Below are 27,205 nucleotides of genomic sequence, written 5' to 3'. Positions count from 1 at the left end.
CGGGGAGATTGGTCTGCACCACAATCAATACGTGATGAGTGCGAAACTAAGGCAGCACCTATTTGTTGTCGGCCGTCTGAAGATGAAGTCTGTTAAGAGTGGGATTTCACCCGTAAAGGCCACCCCAGCTCAAGCGGGGATTCAAAAGGGTTCTTACCTTCAGAGCCGGCCAAGCGGGAACCGCTTGCAGGCGTGGTGAACCCCGCGGCTGCTGATAAGGGGTTGACGAGATCAAGGCACAAGCTGCCGCCTATCTTCTCGTTTCGCCCCGCTATCCGCATCTGCTGATGCCCGGCTGAGGCGCCAGGAGTTGACGCAGAGGTGGCTTTTTTAATTTTGTTAAGAACGGCGGGGTTCTCCTCCCTAGCCCGTTTGAGTTGTTTCTCAAACAACTTTCCAACCTCTCCTCCTTGCAAAAATAACCAAAGTTAAGGTTAGCATCCGGGAAAAATGATTTTAAAGGATCAACTTATGAAAGGGTTAGGCGCTTGATACCTTGGCCTTAACCTCAGCCGCAGCTTTCTCCGCAAGATCTTTGCGAATGGTTGCAGAAGACCGCTTGGGAGATTTCTCCGACTGCAACATGTTTAATGCTTCTTCTGCAAAAAGAAAGAAATTGGTCAATATCATAAATCAATTTCGATAGAAAAATACTACAGACGAATATAAACTCAGGCGCATACGTTTTGTAAACATGTGCCCTAGCCCGCAGGTGGCTAGGAAACACTCATCCCTGAACCAGGCGCTCTTGGGGATCCAGTTCTTGGGAACTTTTATTATTTCCTCGGTTGACAGAGTTGCGTCTGTGAGGCCGAAAAAGTCTGCCTCAATTATCTTGTCAAAATCTTCCTCTGGAATCCGGGGAAGAGCGCACTTCCTGCCCAACAAGTCGGGCTTCTTATTGTACAGACGGAATTCATAATTTTCCCGTCTGGTTGGGGCTGACATCAGGTAGAAACTGTGCTTCCAGCCATCGAACTTTGAGACCTTGTCCAAGGTCATCATATATTGAGGCTGCGTGGTTAGAGTGTACCACGCCCTCCAGCCGCCTGGGCTTCTGCTAAGATAGTGCATACTAGCAAAAGCCTCCCAGCCGGGGTTAAGCCAGAGACGGTACCTTTGGATGTGATATCTGAAGGAAGGCGGATCCGGCTGGGTTGATGGAGAACAAACTTTCTTGCTTGTGCCTGACTTAGACGGATGACTTCTGCTCTCTCAAAGTTTTCTCTCTAGAAAGTTTTTGTAAACGTACAAAATTATGGGGGTAAAACGGCTATATATAGAGGGTAAATATGGGGGCATTTCCGTAATTTACTCGGAAGGTGAACGGTTACTTCTTTATGGTAAAATTACCGCCAACCGGAGCGTGACATGTGTCACAGATGCCACATGGCGTGCCACGTCACATCTGTGAGGGGCAAATGTTTAGGGTAATTTTACCCTGCCACGTGGCCCAATCTGAGGATGACACGTGTCAGCCTCAGAATGGTCTAGAGTGGACCAATCCCTGCTTGACACGTGTCACTCCAGAAATAAAGGGAAAAATGGCGGCCTTCAGGCCCAAATCCCGAGAACGCCGCAAAACGCACAGCCCACCAATGATTAGGGTTCATTGACCTAATCAGGGGCACAATTTCCAAAGACCCTATAAATAGGGAGATGTCCCTCATTTTGGGGGCACGTTTTATCATTTATTACACATTTACTCTTTGATAGAGACATCCTGAGCTTGGAATCCGAGCAGATCCCTACCTAAATTTCCGCACCTTTTTCTCCCTTCAAGTTTCTAACTTGTGCGTCGGAGGTGGAGCACCACCCAACTGGTGTCTCCGTTTGCTTTGCAGGTACAGCTCACCCCGGATCAGTCTTCGTGTTGTAACTCTCCCGAGGGACAAAAACACCCAAAACAGATTGCATTGTAAGTTCACATTGATACGAAAATTGATTTGTGGCTTGCATTTGTCGATTGAGTAGGTTTGCAAGGTTCCTAGCTAGAGTCTCTCGTAGTTGGCGCTAGTTTGACCTCTAGGAGATTAGCCTACCATACTCTCTTGATTGCTTAATTGATTTTCCCTCACAACACTCGACTTAGTTATCTCCAATCCCAATTAGTTGAATTCATTGCGAGTTTATGTGGATCCTAACCCTAGTGCTTGATAAATTTGATTCCATTTCGATTGTTTGATTGTTTAGAATAGACACACCTTACTTCATTTCTTCGAGATAGCTTAGCTTTAGCATTAGCATTCACCTCCCATTCCTAGTGGTTCGACCCTCGACTTACTCCTATGCTAGGTATAAGGGTGTGTTGAGAGATTACAAATTTTGTTTGATCGAGGGTAGATTAGTTTTCAACGACCTAGTCTCCACCCTTGATCAAAAACCACCTTAAGAACCAATATGGACCACAGACAAGGACCATTCCCGACACTACCCAAACCCGAAAACCAAGCCATCAAAAGAGAGGATTAACACACCCCCTCAGCCTTCCAAACATCATGTAAAGCCACAAGACTAAACACATGTTTACCCAAAAACAACAACAATAGCATCGAAGAACAACATCGTCTCGGATAGAACCCAAAAGGTAAGGAAGCCACTAACTATACACACTAGCAAACTTAAAAACACAATTAAAACTAAAGAGAACCAAACCAACAAGCAAAGGCAAGAATTAAATCAAAACCAAAATAGAGATTTCGAAGCAGTACGCAAGAGATCAACGAAACCCTAACCCTAACTTTACCAAACAACCATCGCGATTACCTTTTTCCGGCGATCCCCTAACAGTGGCATTAGAGCTAGCCCAAGACCCCTAAAACTACTACTACATCCCCGAACAACTAGTTTTGTAAACCTGGTCTTCCTTCTTGGCGGTAAGAACTTGCAAATAATCAAGACCTTTGAAATCTCCCTGCCACCCAAAAGAAAGCACACCCCAACTCAAGAAGCAACCGCCAGATAAGATTGTATTATACCTTGAGGTAGGGTGGTTCAAATATACCCGACTCGTTGACCCGACCTGTTGACCCGCTGTAAAGAGGGTGTGCCCATCGTAGGAGATCTTTCTCCTCTATGCCCATGGCCTTTTAAAAGTCTAGGACTTTACACTTTTTAGGGTGTATTAGGATTTGAGTTCCTGAATATTTGGGAGACCTTAAATTAGAGTTGATTCTATCATTACGCTTTTTTGTAAGAAACTAGAAAGGAGTCGCCAATGAGTTTTAGGAAAACTCAAACTCATAAACCTTGTTTATGGCTTTCTCCCAAGTAGAATTCAAGGGATATTTAGCATGAATCATAAGTTTACCCCATGCCCAAATTGATCTACTTATACCAGAAATGAGTTCGGGAGCAAGGATACTAAACTAACGTTCCTTTAAGGGAGGAATCACTATTCTAGCCCTAGTGCGGCCTCTACTAGCTCTTTCTTTTTCACAATATCATCACCAAACAATATATGCAACGTGGTTCCTAAAAACTAAGTTAGTTGATTTTATTTACAAGCATTAAACACGTAGGAATTGACAGGCTAAGTCGTATCACCCAATCAAAAGTAATTCCTAAACAACTAATTAAAATAGATAGGGAAGTAGGGTCGAATCCATAGGGAAACAATGTTATTTTATTTCTAATAAATTATTATATTCTAAATTATCAAGTGACCAAATTATTTTTATGAGAATTAAACTAAGGAAAATAAATAAACCAAAGCAAATAAAACTAGGGAAAATAAAAGTAGGGAGAAATCAATAAGTAAAAGCCTAGGGTATAGGTTCACCAATAATTAATACTCCTGGATAATACATAATCATCAGTTATTAATGCATAAATTAACCAGATTATAAAGGGCTTTTGCTACGTATTATAATCACAGAATTAATCTATCGGTATTAAATCGCATCTCTCGAATCTTGACTTAACCATTTATAAATTAACTTGCCTATTGAAACTAAGCCTAAACATTAATTCTCATCTCTTGAATCTCGAATCAATATTGCATAACTCAAATAATTAAACCTGCACAAATCTAATTGCATAGCATTATAACAATCAATAGGAAATTGACCCACAACATTAAAAATCAACAATATAAATTATCCCTTCATATTAATCATGGATCCCCAAGAACCCTAGTTTAAACTACTCGTGCATAATTAAAACTAAACTAATCAAAACAATTAAATTAAGCATGATCAAAAGCAATAATTATAAAATTAATATGAAGACAACAATAACAGAGACATGAGAAAAGCAATATTAAAAAGAACGCTAAGCAATAAACTGTAATTTATGAACAAGTTATGGAATATAACAAAACTAAGACTAAAGAAAAATATAAAAGCTAACTAATAATCCAAAACTCTAAAGCATTAACTAGAAAAGACGAAAGAGACAAAACGAGATAAAAACTATCAAAAATTCCACTGAAAACAAATTACCACTGAATCTAAAACTAATAAAACTAAACAAGAGTAATAAAAGCTGACCTCCTTAAAACTACTACTACTACTTCCCTTAAATAAACCAAGAAAAAGGAGTTTAACTCCAAATCAACTTCTAAGTTGGACTGCAAACTGTAGGCGTCGCTCAAAGTGCGCCTACGTTAAAGCATGTGTGAATATGTTTGGCACTCATAGGAAGTGAGAATTGACATATAAGATAAGGGACACGATTAGGGACAAGGAAAGTAGGGAGCCGCCAACAAGTTTTTAAGGAACTTGTAAACCGTTCACGGATCATAAAAGGCAACCACGAATAAGGGACAACGAAGGCAACAACGATTGACCCGTGAAGGTTACACCCCATTCATAATCCATGAGATTACTAACTCCATATGGTTCGGAACCACGAAAGGAGGATCGGGGATGATGGTACGAAGTGAGTCATGGAGTCACATTTGCCCGTATTGGCCTCTACTCGATTCTTATAGTGAAAAGTCATTCCTGCGATCTCAAAGGCATACAAACAAAGATTCAATGTGCTCCAAACTATTATTATGCTAAATTGGTTGAATATTAATGCAACACATTATTCTAAAATGTTTGTGATCACTTAAATTAATCAACAAGATTAAAAAGGAACCTAAACCGGTTGTCCAAATTATCTTATTAGGCGTGATTTTCAATTACATATTCCCTTTAAACATGCAATATGGTGATCAATAAAAAATATAATAGAATAAACATTAATATTGGAAGCAATTTAACAATAATAGTGTTAGCCAAATCAAATAATAATAATAACAACCCTAATCATGATACTAGCAATATTAAAAATAAAATAAGAGTAATTAAATTAATGAATTACTAACATTCTGCGCGTTCCTTTAAATTGCTACATCATGAATAAACTGTTAGTAACTTCAATAAAAAAAAATATAAAGTAAATGAAAATTAAATTAAATAAAAAGTAGAGTTGATTTGGTCCAAACCCTCAGTTATTTGTACCTTTCACGCCTTGGTTTAAGGACGGAACCTCGGGTTAAGTATAGACTCCTTGGAGTGCTTAGGGGAATTGTTATGGAAGAATAAGGAGGCTAGAAATTAGGTTAAAGAGGGAGAAGAGAATGATTTTTGGTGTAAGGTGAGAGAGAATGATTATTGCTGCCCCAAACTACAGAAAGGGGGATCCTATTTATAGGGAAAATGAGCAGAGGGAACACGTGGAACCCTAAAAAGATAAAAACCCTAAAAAATAATAACGTGTCACGGCAAAGAGCACCGTGACACGGTGACAGGCACCGTCAGACGGGGGAAGATCACGTGACACGGGGAAAAACTGAGTGACGCGGGAAATAATTAGGTTACGGGAAGTGAAAACGCGTTTAGGGATTACGCGGAGAAAACACGGAGCAATCCCGTGGCAGGGGATGTGCACCATGACACAGGAAGAAATGCCGTGACACGGCATTGTCAACCGTGGCACATTGCAGTATGCCGTGTCACGGTGTAAAAAGTACGCGGAAATTACACGGAATATCCCCGTGTCACGGAATGGGCACCGTGACACGGGAAATTGCACCATGACACGGTGCCAAATCCCATGACTTGGGAGAAAATTGTGCAGAATTACAAAAATGGGCACCGTGTCACGGGAATAAGCCCCGTGACACGTCAGCTTTTGCCGCGCCGCGGCATTTTTGCTGTTGCGCGGTAATTTCAGCTTTTTACCCGTTTTTAAAATAATCATAACTTTTGATCCGTAACTCGGAATAAGGCATATAATATATCATTGGAAATCTTATCAAGTCTACTTTCTAACACAATTATAATCAAGTAAAAATTATATTTAGATTTTAAGATATGGCTGTTTTAGTGGAAGGGTGTTGGTTTTAGGCTGAGTTTAGTGTTTTGCTCATATCTTTTTCGTTATAGCTCGGAATTGGGCTTATGATATATGGTTGGAAAGATTATTTAAAGGCCTATCCAACAAAATAATAATTTGATCAAAATTGTATATCTATAAAATCAGTTTCTCTCAGTTTTGCGATGTGGACACGAAAAGTGAAAATAGATTATGGTTTAGGGAAATGAGCTAGAAATTCGATTGGTTCATGAAATATATTGGATAGAACATGGATTTAAGCACTCCAAATATTAAATACTCAACTCGACCAATAATGGCGGTGAAAGGTGTTCATCAACGGGTTTGGTTTTGGGGAGACATTTTTAGGTGTCTACAGAAGTCCCCACTTTGACTGAGTTTGTAGAAACGTCAGTTTCGAAAACGATAGTCAAAGTAGCCGATAGGGACGGAGAATGATTTAAGACGTTCTGCAATCCTAAATCATTCTGTATACGCCGATACCTGTAGAAAAATGTTAGTTCTACAGATAAAAGAGTAAAGGGATAGAATACGTATATGACACCATTGTATCGGTTACAAATGAGTTTAGTAGCTTCCTATGCTTGAAGGAATCCACCGGATGACGTTTGTTGAAAAGCTTTCCATGCCTGAGGAAAGCCGACTGATGAATTTGGTAACTTTCTAAGCCTGAAGAAATCTACCAGATGATACTTTCCATGCTTGAGGAAAGCCGACATATGAATTTGGCGGTTTTCTATGCTTGAAGAAATCCACCGGATAATACTTTCCATGCTTGAGGAAAGTCGACAGTCCGCTTGTCCCCGAACGTGGGTTGTAGATGGTCCGCTTGTCCCCGGACGTGGGCTGTAGATGGTCCGCTTGTCCCCGGACATGGGCTGTAGATAGTCCGCTTATCCCCGGACGTGGGCTGTAGATAGTCCGCTTATCCCCGGACGTGGGCTGTAGATGGTCCGCTTGTCCCCAGACGTAGGCTGTAGATGGTCCGCTTGTCCCCGGACGTGGGTTGTAGATGGTCCGCTTGTCGGTTGTAGATGGTCCGCTTGTCCCCAGAAGTGGGCTGTAAATAGTCCGCTCATCCCCGGACGTGGGCTGTAGATGGTCCGCTTGTCCCCGGACGTGGGATGTAAATAGTCCTGCAAAATAAAATTTGCCAAGGGACTCGTATATACTGTGATTGACTTGACCAACTGACTTGACCAAGTTTGACTTGACATGACATGTGTATGACTTGTGATCCCCAGTGGAGTCGCCAAATTGTAGGCGTCGTTTGAAGTGCGCCTTGTATTCATTACTTCTTGCCGCCTGGAGGGACAGGAAGTTTGTTTGCATCCATCAAGTCTTGAATGACGTCCTTCAAATTCAAACATTGCTCCGTAGTGTGGCCCCTTCCTTGATGGTACTTGCAATGGGAATTGGGATTCCATTTGGCGCTCCTTTCTTCAGGTTTTGGCTCTGGAAATGGCCCAATAGGTGTGATCAAGCCTTGACCGTAAAGGCGATCAAAGGCCGCAACATAAGTCATTCCTAAAGGAGTGTAAGTTCTTTTCTTCTTGGGCAATGGAGCATCAAGAGCTAACACTTCATTGATATCAACTTGGCTTATATTGTTGGTAGTATTTTCGTGCTTAGAAGACGAAGAAGAAGGATGGTCGTTCTTCTTGTTTTTCCAAGTGTTATTATTGTTACTACCAGCAGTCTTTATTAGCTCATCCTCGATATTGATGTCGATGTCGTATACAGCTTCGAAAGTGTTCAGTGGAAGAAATTTGAGATGTTCCCTATATTTATGAGTCAGATTTTGAATAAAGAGGCGAACCATCTCTCTTTCTTTGGGAGGATATACCAAGAGTGAAGTTGTTTCCCTCCACCTGTTCAGGTAAGCGGTGAAGCCTTCATTCTCTTTCTGTTTGAGAATGGAGAGTTCACGTTCAGAAGTTTTTGTTTGAATGTTACACTTGTAACGATTCATGAAACTGTCAGTGACATCTTGCCAAGTCGCAGTATGCTTGGCATCTAAGGAATAAAACCATTGTTGGCAAGCATGTTCTAAGGAGAGAGGGAACACCGTAGGGAAGAGTGTTACGTCCAATCCCTTAAGAGCCATGGTTGCAGAGAACGCTTTCAAATGGAATATTGGATTGTCAGTAGGCTTGAACTTTGGAATATCAGCAGTGGAGAACTTTTCAGGGAGTCTGTCCTTCACATCCAAAGGAGTGGGAGGTCGTTCCACATAAGTGAAATCCTCATAAATCTTACTCATTTGTTCCTTCAGTTTGTCAAGGGTGGAAACAGTGACCTTGTTTTGTTCCATGGTAGTGACCCTAGTGGTAAGGGTTTGCATCATGGAAGACAGTGCCTCGATGGATTTGTTGATGTTCTCAATATCTTCTTTAGTGGCCATTGTAAGGTGATGAGTAATGGAGATGGCAAAGTTCTCTTTGAACGCCTATTAGATCTGAGAGATTGTTGCGGTAATGACTCGAACCGTATTAATCTATCCCTGTTCCTTGATCAAGTACTGTGAAATAAAATAATTCACTTAATTGATTGACTCATTGCTCAAGATAAGAAAGGAAGAAAAAAAAATAGACATTTGAAAACAGGTGAGAAAACTCCACTCGTTTTTTTATTATGACGAAAAAAGGGTGCATGAACCTAATATACGATCATAAACGACCTGGTGCACGACTCGAGTCCGAACATAAAGAAAGTGTGTGGACTATACTTGACTCGTGAGTGACTAAGTGATGTTATAAGACTCGTGGTATGATCGTATGGCTAGACATGTGAACAATAACCAAAATGACTGACGCGAGAACCAAATTAACATGGAAGACTTGACTGACGCGGTTTTTTTTTTGTTTTTTTTTTGGAAAATCCACCGTGTCACGGTGAAAATTGCCGTGACACGGTGAACTTTCCCGTGACACGGTAAACATTCCCGTGCCACGGTGGATGCTAACGTGGCACGAGATTTTTTTTTTTCTGGAAATACACCGTGGCACGGTGGAAATTTGCCGTGACATGGTAGAGTTTCCCGTGGCGCGACAGACTTTTTTTTTTTCTGCAGGTCCACCGCGCCGCGGTGGACTGTGCCGTGACATGGTGGACAGTCCCGTGTCGCGGCAACCCTTCCCTTTTTTTTTTTTTTTGGAAATCCACCGTGTCACGGTGGAAATTTGCCGTGACACGGTAGAGTTTCCCGTGGCGCGGCAGACTTTTTTTTTTTTTTTTTTTTTTTTGCTAATTACAAAATGAGTACGGTCCATTGGCAATCGTTAGTCATAAAATAATCCACCATAGACAAAGAAAGATCATTAAGTTTAGGATCAAAACGACCAAACATAAAACATGTAGGCACAATGATGCAAAGAATAGTTCGCAACCTAAGGTCAAGTTCTATGTTCAACTATGGTCAAGTTTATTTGGTGTCAATAGGGTACCATGGTTAAGAGTTTGGACGCGTTAGCAAGGCAGCCTCCCTTGAGGGTGTATGCCAACGGGCGGCTCCGCGAGTTCGTGATGAAATCGAACTCAACTCCATGGTTTGAATGGATTTAATAACTCGGATGAACCCTTATTGCCATGAGCGTTTTTGGGTTGATAGAGCTTAAATCCCCCGAGGCTAAGGCGTATGTAGAACACATACGTTTTTTTCAGAAAAATCAAAGGAAGTTGACTGTGAGAAGAGAAAATAAGCCACCGGACTGATTTTAGGACTGCCGTGACACGGCAAAGATTCTGGTGCCACGGTACGGCACACCGTCAGACGGTGCACTGTACCGTGACACGGCAGATTTTGCCGTGGCACGGTAGTCAGAAAATCTGACTGGTGCCTAGTTATCCTTCGTACGCAATCAAGTTATTCAATTTTTCGTACGGGACAGACCTAAATGCGACGTTAAAACGTCTATGCATATGCAAAAAATGCCAAATTAATCACTGGAATATTTTTCAAGAATCTTTGAAGTCTCATCCACTCATCTTAATTAAATATCGATCACTCAAATCGATATATAACCAAGAATCCTCCCCGGTGGAGTCGCCAAATTGTAGGCGTCGCTCAAAGTGCGCCTACGTTAAAGCATGTGTGAATATGCTTGGCACTCATAGGAAGTGGGAATTGACATATACGATAAGGGACACGATTAGGGACAAGGAAAGTAGGGAGCTGCCAACAAGTTTTTAAGGAACTTGTAAACCGTTCACGGATCATAAAAGACAACCACGAATAAGGGACAATGAAGGCAACAACGATTGACCCGTGAAGGTTACACCCCATTCATAATCCATGAGATTACTAACTCCATATGGTTCGGAGCCACGAAAGGAGGATCGGGGATGATGGTACGAAGTGAGTCATGGAGTCACATTCGCCCGTATTGGCCTCTACTCGATTCTTATAGTGAAAAGTGATTCCTGCGATCTCAAAGGCGTACAAACAAAGATTCAATTTGCTCCAAACTATTATTATGCTAAATTGGTTGAATATTAATGCAACACATTATTCTAAAATGTTTGTGATTACTTGAATTAATCAACAAGATTAAAAAGGAACTTAAACCGGTTATCCAAATTATCTTATTAGGCGTGATTTTCAATTACATATTCCCTTTAAACATGCAATATGGTGATCAATAAAAAATATAATAGAATAAACATTAATATTGGAAGCAATTTAACAATAATAGTGTTAGCCAAATTAAATAATAATAATAACAACCCTAATAATGATACTAGTAATATTAAAAATAAAATAAGAGTAATTAAATTAATTAATTACTCACATTCTGCGCGTTCCTTTAAATTGCTACATCATGAATAAACTGTTAGTAACTTCAATAAAAAAAATATAAAGTAAATGAAAATTAAATTAAATAAAAAGTAGATTTGATTTGGTCCAAACCCTCAGTTATTTGTACCTTTCACGCCTTGGTTTAAGGACGGAACCTCGGGTTAAGTATAGACTCCTTGGAGTGCTTAGGGGAATTGTTATGGAAGAATAAGGAGGCTAGAAATTAGGTTAAAGAGGGAGAAGAGAATGATTTTTGGTGTAAGGTGAGAGAGAATGATTATTGCTGCCCCGAACTGCAGAAAGGGGGGTCCTATTTATAGGGAAAATGAGCAGAGGGAACACGTGGAACCCTAAAAAGATAAAAACCCTAAAAAATAATACTGTGTCACGGAAAAGAGAACCGTGACACGGTGACAGGCACCGTTTGACGGGAAATGAAAAACTGAGTGATGCGGGAAATAATTAGGTTACGGGAAGTGAAAACGCGTTTAGGGATTACGCGGAGAAAACACGGAGCAATCCCGTGGCAGGGGATGTGCACCATGACACAGGAAGAAATGTCGTGACACGGCATTGTCAACCGTGGCACAGTGCAGTATGCCGTGTCACGGTGTAAAAAGTACGCGGAAATTACACGGAATATCCCCGTGTCACGGAATGGGCACCGTGACACGGGAAATTGCACCATGACACGGTGAAAAATCCCATGACACGGGAGAAAATTGTGCAGAATTACAAAAATGGGCACCGTGTCACGGGAATAAGCCCCGTGACACGTCAGCTTTTGCCGCGTCGCGGCATTTTTGCTGCTGCGCGGTAATTTCAGTTTTTTACCCGTTTTTAAAATAATCATAACTTTTGATCCGTAACTCGGAATAAGGCATATAATATATCATTGGAAATAATATCAAGTATAATTTCCAACCCAATTGAAATAAAGTCAAAATCATATGTAGATTTTCAGATATGACCGTTTTAGTGGAAGGGTGTCGGTTTTAGGCCGAGTTTAGTGTTTTGCTCATATCTTTTTCGTTATAGCTCGGAATTGGTCTTATGATATATGGTTGGAAATCTTATTTAAAGGCCTATCCAACAAAATAATAATTGGATCAAAATTGTATATCCATAAAATCAGTTTCTCTCAGTTTTGCAATGTGGACACGAAAAGTGGAAAATAGGTTATGGTTTAGGGAAATGAGCTAGAAATTGGATTGGTTCATGAAATATATTGGATAGAACATGGATTTAAGCACTCCAAAGATTAAATACTCAAATCGACCAATAATGGCGGTGAAAGGTGTTCATCAACGGGTTTGGTTTTGAGGAGACATTTTTAGGTGTCTACACAAACGATCCAAGTCGAGTCGAATTTAGTCTGTTTGAGCTAAGTTTGATAAGAACTATTCATGTTCAAACTATCTTGAGCTTGAACGAGTTTTTATAAATCTTGTTCGAACCGGGCTCGTAAAAAATTTGGCTTGTTCGAGCTTTGTTCAAGAACGTACTCGTTTGCATTTTGAGTTTAAGTTCGAGCTTGAACGAGTCTGAATCGGGTTGATTAAATAAACGAGCCTTAATTTATCATTTTAAAAAAATGGTTTCTTTCAAATTTTAACACATCGATTTAATTATATATAAGATGTTTGTATACTTTCTATAAAAAAAAAAAGGTAATGACGATGTTTTCATGCTTTTACATGATGAAATAATTAGTACTTTTTACAAATATGTATGAATAAAAGATATATAAATTTTTCAAATTTTAATTGGGCGTGAAAAAACTTATAAATTAACTTAAACGAGTTGTTCATGAACATTACCAAGTCGAACATGTTGTTGTTCGAACTTTATTCATTTATTTGACGAGCTTAAGATTTTTGTTCAAGCTTGTTTGTTAGCTTAATAAACGAGTTTTGACCAAGTTTTGACCGAGCTTGTTCACGAGTAGTTCACAAACGTATCGGCTCATTTACACCTCTACTTCTAAGCTATGCAAGTCCACCGACTAAAACAAGAGAATGGGTTTTACAATGAAACCCACTAACGAAGCAAAGAACATGCAGGCTTAACTTCGCTGGTCGGGCCCGCCAATAATCACGCCCAGCAGCAGCTCTTAATTGAGTTGATTGCTTCTTCGTTTGGGTCAGCAAGTTAGGCCATTAATTTTAGATTTAGCCCAATTTCCTTTCTTGGTCCGAAATAATAATAGTTTTGTAAATCTTGGACCTCCTCATGAATCGAGCCTTTAATCATCGAACTAAATTTCTTTAGCTCGGTCCTGGGCTTTAAAATACGGTCATAAAATACGACCCAACTCCAATATCTTTGTAGTGGTTTAATAAGCTCGAAAATTGCCATAATTTTGCAAATTCCTACAAAATAATACCAACTCTACAAAAATAATAGACAATGTATATTAGTAATAAAAATAGCTCCGCAAAGCTCAAATAAGCACAAATATGACCGTCGGACGGGGAATAAAATATATATATAATAGACTCATAAGGAAATACATTGCAAAAGTCATTATTTTTTTGTTATTAAAATTCCTAGATAATGAACAAGTAATAAACAATATTCGCCTTGACTTACATGAAAAAACAATAAATTAATTATTCCAATTATAGTCTTTAATTAATGCGAGAATCTTCATGAAATTAATTAATTAAAAGTTTTTTAAAGTGATCAAATAACACTAATTAATAAATTAAAGTTATTTAAACAATAAAAGAAAACTGATTTATCTAAGTGCTCAGGAAACTAACCATTCTTCTTTTATGCTAAATCTTCGTTTTAGATGTTTATGGACCTCCTTTCTTCTTCATACCTCCAAGGACTTCAATTGGTTCAATTAGGGTTGGAAAGTATTTGGTAAGAGAGATGAAAAGTAGTATGATAGTAAGAGAGATTAGAGATTCAAGAATTCTAGGGTTTAGAATTCTGATTTTTCTGTCTTGTTTAAGGCTAAATGAAGACCCCTATTTATAGGCGTAGGAATCTAGGTTTAGGGTTTTAGTGCTGCGGCATTAGGTGGGGCGTACAACTTTCAGAGTTGCGCAGGGTGCCGCACGCATCTCAATCAATGACTTGCGCCCGCAACTCACATAGTTGCGCTCGGTGCGGTTTGCCTTATACGACAAACGTATTTTTAAAACTTTCATAACTTTTGATTCCAAAGTCAAATTAAGATTTGTAAGCTATCATTGGAAAGCACTGAATGTCTACTTTCCAATGCCGTTAGAATAAAGTTAAAATCTGTTGTGGATCGAAAGATATGGTCGTTTGAATCCAAGGGTGTTAGCTTTAGGGTCTGGTTTAGTATTTTGATCTTAACTTCTTCGTTTTAACTTAGAATTGGGCTTATAATACACCGTTGGAAAGGTCCTTGAAAGGGGTATTCATTTGTATAGGCCTTGCACGGAAATTATATGGTTGGTTTATCTGATTGGGTCTTTTTTTTAACAGTGTAAGATCCATTGGATCCAGTCATTGCATTTGATGCATTTGGGTCTGTTGTTAATTAAGATTAAACATGTATGAGCACGTTTTAGGCCTAAATATTAATCCGATAAGGCTCTAAGATAACTTGGTATCAAATATGGGTTCAAACTACTTCATAATGCATTTCGTAGTTCATAAACACTTCAACTTTGATCTAACATGAACGGGTTTTTGTAACATCATCGCACTTCTTGTCGAGACAGGAGGCCAAAAGTAGGTGTCTACACCAGCTAACCCGCAAAGTACTCGATGGGTTTTGTTGATTTTTTTTTCGATTTTGCGAATTGTTACCCGACCCGCTAAAATAGCAAATATGCTGGTTGGGTAATGGGCCGACCTCTGTGTGCAACGGGTACCCGTTTAAATCCTGGATTTATTTGTGTTTTTTTTTTCTTGGCTGGAAACTCGCTCCCTTTACTCCTTTAGGGAATTAGGGTTACGCGAGTGTAGGCTTTAGCCGCATCTCTCTCACACATCTCTTTTATCTCCTCTCTCACTCTCAATTTCTCAAACACTCACTCTCAAATCTCAATTTCTCAGGCGACCACCTTCCTCCCTCTCAAGCGACCACCGTCCTCCCTCTAAGGCAACCACCAAACCTTTATAGTCCCTCACCGTCAGCCGCATAAGGTTAGTCTTTGTTCAAATTTTTTCGGGTTATTTTATTTACTGATGTTTGTTTATATTTAATTTATTTTCAATTACATTTTTTAGGGTTAAGTAATGATAGTTTGCTTGTCAATTCTTTGATCGGAAAATGTCTTTTGAGGACGTGATGGGGACAAAATCGAATCAAGCAAACGAAGATGATGATGATCTTCAAATCTTGGAGGTGGCTTCATCAAGGCCTCAGAAAAATAGATCATTTAATAAGTAAACACGTAAGCTTTTTTTTTAATTAAAAAAGGTTTTTTTTTTATTAAATTTGTAGGTTTTTAAAGCTGATGCACAACAGGTTTTTTTAAATAAATATATAATTAAAATTCCGGGTACCCAGTGAGGGTGCCCTGATGGGCGTTAGAACGGTCGCACATTCCACACTCAATCAAACACATTTATTAACAAACACCTTACACACCAAGCATAATGATAAGTAAGAGTTCGGTCCACAAGGAACGGGATATAGTTGCTAAAGATCTTAACACATAAGCTAATTCGAAGTCTATGTCAATTGGGGTTCGTCAAGTAGACAAACAAGCTATGATTCTAAATCGATGGATTAAAGACACTAGGGAATGGGATCCACTCAACCAAGGCAATTAGGCAAACATGGAGTAAAATAGACAAGGTATAGCAAGGACAATATGTAAAATCAACCTCATGCAATTAGAAAACAACTCACACTACTAAACTTAGATTCCTCATTAGTCTAGCAATACATGATACATAATCAAATTGCAATAAGTAATGACATACTCAATTTACATTCCCATGTCAAACTAAGCATATCATGCTATCAAGCTCCTAAGTTAAGGGTAGCTAATCCTATCATGAAGAACTAACAAGCAATCGCATATAATCAATTTAATTGCAATACAAACATCAATGCTTCTCCCACATTTGCATAGTTAACCCAAAAGGTTGAGCTTCACCCAACCCCTAGCAAGTAGAATACTCACAACTCATGTTTATCAACATGCAAACAAGTGTTAGGGTTCTAAATTCTTCAATAATTGGGGAAAAATGATTAACAATTGAAATAACTATCATCAAATAACAAATTATCAAGAACTAAGAAGATTTAAATATCATGCAAGAACAAATAAAATCAGAAATTGAATGGAGAAAAGTAGAAGGAAGTTACTAATTGAGGCTTGGAAATGTTGAATACAAAGTGCCAATTCTTGAGGATGAATCTTGAAACCAACTATTACAATGATTAATTTGATGAAAACTAAGCTAAATTAATGTTTCAAACTGAGAGGAGTATCTAAAAACTAGGCTATTTCTGTCCAAATTACAAATGAAATAAAGGGGAAGTATTTATACTCCCCGAAACACATAGGGAAATCCGTCAAAAGAAAACGGATTCCCAGCGAAGGAGCGCCCGCTCCAACTGAGGAGCGCCCGCTCCACGGCCAGGAGCGCCCGCTCCAAAATGTTGCACACCCTCTCCATCTGTCTTCAGAATACAAACAGTTTTGAAAGTTTGGGGAGGAGCGCCCGCAACACGGCCAGGAGCGCCCGCTCCTCATAGGGTGCACTTGACATTAAGTTTGGTAGAAACTTGGCAGAAGGTTTGGAGCGCCCGCTCCTGAGGTGTGCACACCCGCTCCTGAGGGGTTCACGCCCGCTCCAGCTGGAGCGCCCTCTCCATTCTCTAATTTCCTTGCCTTGAACACAAACCATGCATTAAATGCTTGCCAAATTGAATCAATAGACCTGCAAAACATGGATAAACACAAATCAAGAGGGGACAAGGCCGAGACAAAACATTTTCATTCAAAAACGGGTTAGAAAGAGGGGAAATGAATGCAAAATCGGGTTTAAATTAACACAATAAGTGGTCAAATAAACCACTTATCAAATCCCCCCAAGCTAGCCAAATGTTTGTCCTTAAGCAATTCACATTGCCAAAAAAAACAAACCCCAAGATCAATTTGCTCAAAGAAAAGCACATGCATAGGTTCAAGAATCCTTAAGCAATAAAACTCGAGCATGAGGTATATGCCTAAGATCAACCACGGTCATGACTAGCCAAGGCCTAGCTAACCTTCCCAAAAATACTCAAATCAAGCCTATTCAACACATATTACCGCGTCCTTATCAAAAAGTTCCAATCCCCCCCAATGGTAGTGCCTCGTGACTCCTCGAAGGAGCCGGAAAAACATAGATAAAGCGGGTTTCAAAACACTCGACATCTCAATGAAAAAGTAGCTTCTCCATATGCTTGTGATTCAACTCCCTACACCGACAAAGGCTTCCACTACTCTCCTAATCATTGCACAACTCAAAGACTATGACACAAAGCTAAGGCATATATAGAACTAGAAGTGTTTTGCAATTTGAGCCAACTGTATCGTTAAGAGCAAACCTTAAGAGGCTCCTAACCTTGACCCAAGTTACAACCATGAATGGACTTTTAAGAGTACACCCCCAAGCTTGTTTGGTTGCTAGGGAGGTGACAATACATTACTTCTTGGCATTCCCCCCCCCCCCCCCCCCGCTTTTTTTTCTTTTTTTTATTCTTCATTCTTTTTTTTCTCTTTTTTTTCTTTTTTTTTTCTCTTTTTTTTTTTTTTAACAAAACTTGGGTATTTACATCATTATCTACCAATTACAAAGAACTAAAAAAAATATTAAACTATGGAAATGGTAATAAAAGAAATAAGGGGAAAAAATAAAATAAAAATAAATGCCTTAGCCTTTTGTGAATAACCAATACATGACACCTTATATCAATACTAAGAGTATTTTAGGCCACGGTCTTGGGAGTTGAGACTCAAGTTCTCGATCTAGGTACTAAATCAAAGAGGATCCTTTCCACTCATGCAAAATGTAGTAGGCTTGAAAAAATATTAAAACCTCACTTTTTTGGAATAATGTGGGATCAAATACTACCTTTCGGGGATCAAATTCCTTTGAGATAAGCAACACCATCTTACCACAAACCTAGACTTTAAGTTTCGTACATTCGGGAAAGTTAATCTCACACTAGCCTAAACTAGCCAATTCTATGTTCAACCAAGGGCATCTAAACCATGCTCGAAATTTTATTACAAAAAGAAAACAAGAATCCATTACGTACATTCCAATATCATCATTGCAAACCGATCAAAGGCAAGCAAAATCATTTATTTTTTTTCAAAGCTCATTTTTCATTATTATTTTTTTTTCACATTTTTAGAAAGCTGAAAATGGGGGAAAGGAGAACTAATTAAAGAATTTGGATATTAGGGTTTTGGGTATTAGGGAATTTGGATATTAGAGGGGCTAGAGGATAAGAAAAAGAAATTTGGATATTAGTGAAAACCATCATCATTAATCCACACAAATCATCATCAAAGAAAGACCAAGAGCAATACCAATCAACCCATGATACCAACCCTCATACAAACCAACCAAAGCATAATCATATCAAAGCCATAGATAAGATGCTCCAAATAGCACACACATAAGGAGAAGTGAGACAAAAACATCAATATGCAATTGTTCTAGCCTAGGCAAGCCATATAATCGTGAAAAGGGAAACAACCAAACTAAAATAGGCATGCAATCTAGAACATAAAACCATATGAATCCTACCACAAGTCCCAAAGGCTAAACTAATCCTTTCATGCTAAACAGTAGACACCCATTTGTGTCTCCCAAAAACCAAACCCAGTGATGAGTACCTTTCTCGTCGAATCATAATCGAATGAAGTGAAAGTGTGGAAAGTCTAGTGTTGCGGATAGTTTTAATTTCTTTTCTCTTCTCTTTGTTTTTGAAAACTTATTTTAAGAAAACAGTCAATCCAGTTTGGTTGGTCCATGATATGGGTCCAATAGTAGTGTAGTTGGATGGGGCTTGACAAGAGCTTTCCAACGATATATTATAAGCCCAATTCCGATGAATATTGAGGAAGTTATGGCCAATTTACTGAACTGGGCCGGTTTGAGCCTTATATGCGGCCCAATGATCTAGGGGAGGGCCTAATATAGATTTATCATTCCTAATGCAATTAGGAATGGTTTTAGTCTTCTAGATTCTTCTGGAAGGTTCTTTTCATTCCTAATTCAATTAGCATTGATAAATTGACTTTTGTTGACTTTTCAGAGTTTTAATTAAAATAAAAGAGCATTTTTGAGGGAGATACGATTTTATCCTCCTGTACGGCAATTTTTATCTGATTTTAAGAAAACGTGTGAATTTCAAGATCAACGCCAAACGCCAGCTGTAGCGTCTGGCGCTACGCTTGGCGCCTGGCGCTAGCATTGGCGCCTGGCGCTAATGTTGGCGTCTGGCGCCAACCTTGTTTTTTGTGCGCCAGAACTCTATTTTGATATTTTATCTTTTTGGCTGATTTTCTCTATAAATAACGTGCTAAAAACTCCGTTTTCGATAACCAGTTTTCACCTACAATCATCTACAACCAATTTTCATTCATCTACAATCTACCAAATCTCATCAAGATTCTCTTGATTACTCTCTCTCTTTTTCTAAACTAGCTTCTCTCAAATATAAAAATTCTGCATTCATTAGATCTAGATACACCTAGCCATATTCGAAGTTGCCTTCGCCCTAGACGTGAAAGGTTTAATTTATGAGGGTTTGGTCCCAAATCTCTCTTTCCATTATTTAATTTAATTGTTTGATTATTATTTTCCTTGAAGTTACTAACGTGTGTATTTTGTTATTAGAAAGAGGTACGAGGCATCAAAGTAAGTACTTTAATGGTTTTTATTGATGTTATGATGTAGAAATCATGTTTAGGTTATTATTATGATTCCTAGTATCATGTCTAGGGTAACTTTAATATCAAATATGATTAAAAGTATTATGCTTCCTATGTTCTTCCTAATATTTATGATTGTTAGTATCATGTTAGGGTTAAAGCTTTGATCTTTAATGCTTAGTGACATGCTAGGGTTTGTTATTAATCTTGTTAGTATCATGCCTAGGATCTTGCTATGCTTTAACATGATTATTATTATTATTAATATGATTGTTATTATGATGATTATTGTTTTGATTATTATTATGATTATACTTTGTAATTTATGATTATTCTTAATTATGATTGTTATTATTATTTTTATTATTTTGATTATTATGTTGCTTGATTTTTTATTGTTATTGCTTGATCACGCCTTTTATGCATGTTTAAAGGGAATTGGTACTTGTAATCACGCTTAATATATAAGATAGTTAATAATCTTGTTTAGGGTTAATTTGATTATAATTCAAGTGATCGCCAATAATAGATTTATTTGTGCATTAATATTCAACCAACATAGATAAACATGTTTGGGGTTAATCCTATTGATTGTGTATGTTAGTCAAAAAGCGCACATGAATACGATCAGAATAAAGTAGAAGCCTATTATTAGGGCAGGTTCAATCTCTTTTAGGTTGGATTTGTACCTTCATCCCCGAACCCTTATTTGGTTCAAGACCTTATGGAGTTGACGATCTCCTGGATCGTTAAGGGGTGTAACCTTCACCTCGTGAACCGTTTACAAGTTCCTAAAACTTGTTGGCGACTCTTTTGCTCTATCTTCTTTCCCTTTGGACGCCACCGTACTTTAGTGTATGATCATAGTGGGGTTCGAGTTAGGGGATTAATGCTTGAAATTATTCCCTACAATTCCACATACCAACTCAAACTTCTCCATACATAGCACATAAAGCATCACAAGAAAGCACATATCCTACCAAAACCAAAACGTACTTTTAGGCACAAAAACCCCCTAAACTTCCCCCCAAGCTAGACATTTGAATATCGTTCCCACAAAAGATGGACACAAAGAGGACAACTCTCCCCCCTCCCCCAAGCTAGAACTCGACACCGCCCTCGATGTTACAAATGACGGGAAAGGAGAGAAGGGAACGGTAAAATCAAAAGTCTAAGCCTACTCCCGATCACTCCTCTCTACTCGGCGATGGCAAGAAATTGTAGCTAGAATCTACATTGCCGGAGTAGGAAGGTTGATCCACATAGGGTGGAAGATCATAGTTGGGGCAATTACGGTAATGACCGTAATCCGGTGCATTACTAGTGCCCCAACCACCATCATATCCGGGTGGAAACCCGAAGTATCCCCTGTGGGGGTGGTTATCGATGTCCTCGGGAGTCATTCTACCACATGTCTCAGGGACGTGGTAGTAAGAGGAGTCCCCCCTAAAATCACAACCTCGGGGTTGTGTATAATCGTAGGGAGGGAAGGAACGTAGCTCCAAAATGGAGCTACGGGGTCCTTGCCAATATGGATAGGTGGGTTGGTTGTCGTTCCAACCTTCAACCGGCCCTTCTTGAACGGGTCGGTAAGGATAGTTGACATAGGGAAGAAAGTCTCCCCTTTCAACGAGGTTTTGGTAGGACATTTGGGAGACATAGCTTTGATATTCATTTTCTTGGAGAATTCTTTTGTTAGAAAGGTTAAGGTGGTGGAAGGCCGACTCGAGGTTGAAGGAGGAGGATGAGGAGGAGGATTGACCGCCCATGAAATTAGGAATGGTATAAATTCTATGGCTGCGGGATTGAGATGGTTGATCAAGGTCAGGAACATTGCCGGGGAGTGGCTCATTTGGCACTTGCCAAGTGGTTCCCACAGTGTTCATAACCGCCACATTAGGGAGAATACAACGGTGTTTCCCTTTGACCAACCAAGAGTAGGTGGTCACATTTCCCCGGATTTCCACAATCATATTCATTGTGGCAAAACCGGCAAGGTTAAGATCATTTGGGCCTTTAATTGGGGTTAATTGGTTAACCCAACCGGTAAAACCCAATGCCTTGGCGATGATAGTGATCATCCCAACACACTTAATCTCACCCGTCAACTCCGTGCTCATCTTGATATTGTAGCACCGCTTTATGAATATGTACCCCATATTCACGTTCCCCTCAAGACCCCCCTCAAACCGGGAAGCTATAAAGAGGCATTTAATCTCCTCTTTTGTTAGCTTCCCGAGATCTTGCTTTGTGAATCAAGCATACCCCATAATTCTCATGAATATACGGAGTACGGGGTGGATGATATGGCTAGCGTGGCTAGACCGGGACGTGAATGTGGGGTACCCCGCGATAGTGTTCCACCAGTTACACTCGTCGTAACTTGTGAGCTTGTAACCTATCGGGTTTGGTTATTTGGTTGCTAACGGGCCACCCGAATATCTGATTGAGGTGAGTTAAGCTTATTGTTTGAGATTTATTGAACATGTTAAACTTAATCTCGCACTCAATCGGCTCTCCTTCCCCAGTAGTCTTTCTCACGGTTAGGGTGGATAGGAATTCGAGAGTGAGTGATTCGAATGTTTCCTCCCTTTTTTTTAAGGAAGTCTAACCATCCAAATTTTGCAGCCACTTGACGAATTACGTCGTCTATTCCTAGCATTTAGAACGACTCTTGGTCATAGAATTGTGTTGGAAGCATTTTTTGTGTGGATAGCTTTTTGTGGTAACCTTTGGATTTTTTGGGTATTTTTATTAAAGGGGGAGGATTGGTTTGATCTATTGTTTCGTTTGGGGTTTCGGTTGGGCTCTCAGAATGACGATTTTTGTTTATTTGGATGCCGGAAGTAGTCTTCCTCTTCTTCCCTCCCGCACCTCCAAATAAACGAAGAACCATTTTGTATTGAGGTTTGGATTAAAAAGTTAACTCAAAACACCACAAACAAACTCACAAGACACCACAAACAATCTCCGACACTTCAAACCCCCGATTTAATCCAAGTACTTGTTTCCACAATTCAATATAATTCCAATACAACCAAAAAACAATTCCAACCCCACTAATTCACAGTTCCATCATAATTCACACAAATTTCATGCACAATTTCACCAAGGTTATACAAGAAATCAATCACAATTCTCCTTCTCTAATAATTATTCACAAAATTTCACCAATTAACTTTCAAGAGCAACTAATTTGTTATAAATCACCTAATCATGCAAATAATCACACAACATTCATGAAATAAACAAATTTAAGAAGATTGAACACAATTTCTAAGGTTTAAGAGTAAAAGTGAAGTAGGGAAGAAGATTTTACCAATTAAAGTATGAAAATACTCTAAAATCCTCCAATTTACCCAAATTTCTTCCTTCTCTAGCAATCTTGGCCCTTTTCCTTTGTTGTTCTTCAATTTCAACTTGTGGGTCTTTAAAATTTTTGCCCAAATTTGTGAAATATTGTGGTTTTTGGAGAGAAAATTTTATGGAGAATAAGAATTTGTGAGTTTTGAGTAAAGAAAGTTAGGATTTGATGATGAAATTGGAGAGAGAAGTAGGAGAAAATGAGGGTTTTTAGAGTAAGAAGTAGATGGGAATGAGGAGAGAGAATATGAATGTAAGAATGATTGGTGAAAATGGGTGAAGGAGATTAAAAGGAGGAGTAAGATTCTCTTTTTTTTTTTACCCGGACAGGTGGAGCGGGCGCTCCCCCTTACTGCCCGCTCCAGACTTGGGCAAACATCTTTATTTTTTTGGTTTTCGTTGAGGAGCGGGCGTGCACATGGAGGAGTGCCCGCTCCAGCTGACGAAGCGGGCGTGCATGGACTTGGAGCGCCCGCTCCTAAATGTTAGAGAGCCTACTATTTTTTTTTCAAAAAGGATCACCCTATGAGGAGCGGGCGTGCAGAATTTGGAGCGCCCGCTCCTGGCTTCGAAGAGGGCGTGCAGTTCTTTGGAGCGCCAGCTCCAAATCTTTGGAAAACCTTCTGTTTTTTCCTTCAAATGGGGTAACCCTGTGAGGAGCGGGCGTGCAAATATTGGAGCGCCCGCTCCTGGCTTCAGAGCGGGCGTGCAGTTCCTTGGAGCGCCCGCTCCTAAGCTTTGGAAAGCCTTCTGTTTCGGCTGTTGAATTTCACCCTGTGAGGAGCGGGTGTGCAATGTGCACGCCCGCTCCTCACTGCTTATGGCTTGATTTATTTACTTATTTGCTTCCTTTTTGCTCCCTTTTTTTCCTGTATCAAAACCATAAGAACATAATTCAATCAAATGTTAGCCAAAATCAGATATTACCAACATTCTTCTTTCTTTTCTCGCTCACTCATCGTTCTATTTCTCATTTTCTACCTCTCTTCAATTTTTTTATTTCTTTTTTTTTTTACTCAGGTTGCCTCCCGGAAGCGCTTCTTTAATGTCAATAGCTTAACGACCTCCACACTCAGGAGGTAAGATTACATTGAATTGATTCTATTACACCGACATGAGCGCCCTCGTAGTAAAGCTTGAGGCGATGCCCATTCACCTTAAAGGATCTTTTTCCGTCCAAATCCCAAACTTCCACGGCTCCATGAGGAAACACTTCCTTGACAACAAAAGGACCACTCCACCTTGATAAAAGTTTCCCGGGAAACAATTTCATCCTAGAGTTGTAGAGGAGTACCTTATCGCCTTTAAGAAATGCTTTCTTTTCAATATTGCGGTCGTGGCAATCCTTGGTGCGATTTTTGTAGTTGCTAGCACACTCATAGGCCTCCAATCTTAGCTCTTCAAGCTCATGTAAATCAAGCCATCTTTGCTCTCCCGCGCTAGCCAAGTTGAAGTTAATCTTCTTTATTGCCCATTGAGTTCGGTGTTCAAGCTCCACCGGTAGATGACAAGATTTTCCATACACAAGACGATATGGAGTTGTGCCTATTGGGGTTTTGTATGCCGTTCTATATGCCCATAGAGCGTCATCAAGCTTTTTCGACCAATCCTTCCTATTCCTTGCAACCGTCTTCTCAAGGATTAATTTAATTTGACGGTTAGACACTTCTGCTTGCCCACTAGTTTGTGGATGATAGGTAAGGTCGAATCTTTGGTGAACCCCGTGCTTTCTTAGCATATTTTGAAAAGCACTATGAACGAAATGTGAACCGTTGTCACTTACCACTGCTCTAGGAATTCCGAATCTTGGAAATATGACTTTCTTGAACATCTTCATGACTACCTTGTGGTCATTAGTTGGGGAGGCAATGGCTTCAACCCATTTTGATACGTAATCGACCGCCACAAGGATGTATTGATTTCCATAAGAAGTATGGAATGGCCCCATGAAATCAACACCCCACACATTAAATACCTCTAGCTCAAGAATCGCTTGTTGAGGCATCTTGTTTCGCTTGGATATATTGCCGGTTCGTTGACACCGATCATAAGTCTTCACAAACCCCCAAGCATCCTTAAAGATGTGAGGTCACCACAACCCGCTATGCAAAACCATCAATGCTGTTTTGTTTGCTCCCATATGCCCTCCACAAGGATCGGAATGACACATCTTGAGCATATTTTGCACTTCTTCATCCGGAACACATCTATGGAGCAAACCATCTACTCCTCTCTAGTAGAGAATGGGGTCATCCCATACATAGTGCCTTGCTTCCCTTTTTAGCTTCTTCCTTTGGTTTTTGGAGAAATCAGGAGGGAATTCTCCACAAGCTAAATAGTTCACCAAGTCGGCGAACCATGGAAGCTCCTTCTCATTCAAGATATAGAGCACATCATCTCTCAATTCATCACAAATAGGGATTTCATCATCACTAGCTTTCATATTCTCTAATCGGGAAAGATGGTCCGCAACCACATTCTCAGCCCCTTTCTTATCTCGGATTTCAACATAAAATTGTTGGAGAGACAAGACCCATCGAAGAAGGCGAGGTTTGGATTCTTTCTTTGCCACAAGGTACCTAATAGCCGCATGATCAGTATAAACAATAGTTTTGGAACCAATGAGGTAGTTCCAAAACTTCTCAAAAGCATGTACCACGGCAAGAAACTCCTTCTCCGTTGTGGTGTAGTTTTGTTGAGCTTCATTCAAGGTCTTGGACATGTAGTAAATGACGTGAAGTTTCTTCTCAATTCTTTGTCCCAACACCCCTCCAATTGCAACATCACTAGCATCGCACATAAGTTCAAACGGCAAATCCCATCTTGGCCCTTGCACGATTGGAGTAGAGATCAAAGCCTCCTTTAATTTGTTGAAAGCTTGAAGACACTTTTCATCAAAAATAAAGATGGCATCCTTTTGAAGAATAGAATTTAGGGGTCTAGCAATTTGTGAGAAATCCTTGATAAATCTCCTATAGAACCCGGCATGCCCCAAAAAGGATCTTACTCCTCTCACATTAATTGGAGGTGGCAATTTTTCAATCACTTCAACTTTGGCCTTGTTGACCTCAATCCCATTGCTTGATATCTTGTGACCAAGGACGATTCCCTCTTCAACCATGAAGTGACATTTTTCCCAATTTAAGACCAAGTTGACCTTCTCACATCTTGCTAAGCATTTGCCCAAATTGGACAAACAATCTTCAAATGAAAGGCCCCCTATCGAGAAATCATCCATGAACACTTCCATTTCGGCTTCAAGCATGTCTCCAAAGATACTCATCATGCACCTTTGAAAGGTTGCCGGTGCATTGCAAAGTCCAAACGGCATTCTCCTATATGCAAAAGTACCATATGGACAAGTAAAAGTTGTCTTCTCTTGATCATCCGGGTTTATGGGGATTTGAAAGAAACCCGAATAACCATCAAGAAAGCAATAATACTTGTGTTTGGTTAGTCTTTCAAGCATTTGGTCGATAAAAGGAAGAGGAAAATGATCCTTGTTAGTGGATGCATTTAGACGTCTATAGTCTATGCACATCCTCCAACCGGTCACCGTTCTAGTTGAAATGAGATCACCATTCTCATTTTCAACTACGGTCATTCCTCCCTTTTTAGGGACCACATGAACGGGGGAAACCCATCTAGAACTCGAAATGGGGAAGATGATGTCGGTATCAAGGAGTTTGGTGATTTCTTTCTTCACCACCTCCCCCATTTGAGGATTGAGTTTCCTTTGCCTCTCAATGGAAGGCTTAGCACCCTCCTCAAGTGTTATGTGGTGCATACATAAAGCGGGACTAATACCTTTGAGGTTATCAATGGTATAGCCCAAAGCACC

General features: G+C 39.6%; 1 protein-coding gene across 1 annotated transcript in view; it reads left to right on the top strand.

Moving 5' to 3' along the window:
* LOC145636867 (RNA polymerase II C-terminal domain phosphatase-like 2) overlaps positions 1-15,255 on the top strand; it is a 36,187-nt gene extending 20,932 nt beyond the window's left edge. The window contains exon 3 of the mRNA XM_081688406.1: positions 15,167-15,255. Within this exon, the coding sequence (XP_081544532.1) occupies positions 15,167-15,255 (89 nt within the window). The remainder of the gene's footprint in view (positions 1-15,166) is intronic.
* Positions 15,256-27,205: the final 11,950 nt, after the last annotated feature.

Source organism: Chenopodium album, chromosome 6 (genome assembly GCF_948465745.1).
Source record: "Chenopodium album chromosome 6, dcCheAlbu1.1, whole genome shotgun sequence".
NCBI lineage: Eukaryota > Viridiplantae > Streptophyta > Magnoliopsida > Caryophyllales > Amaranthaceae > Chenopodium > Chenopodium album.
The sequence above is the reverse complement of the archived record's forward strand: the minus strand, read 5'-3'. Positions and strand labels throughout refer to the sequence as shown.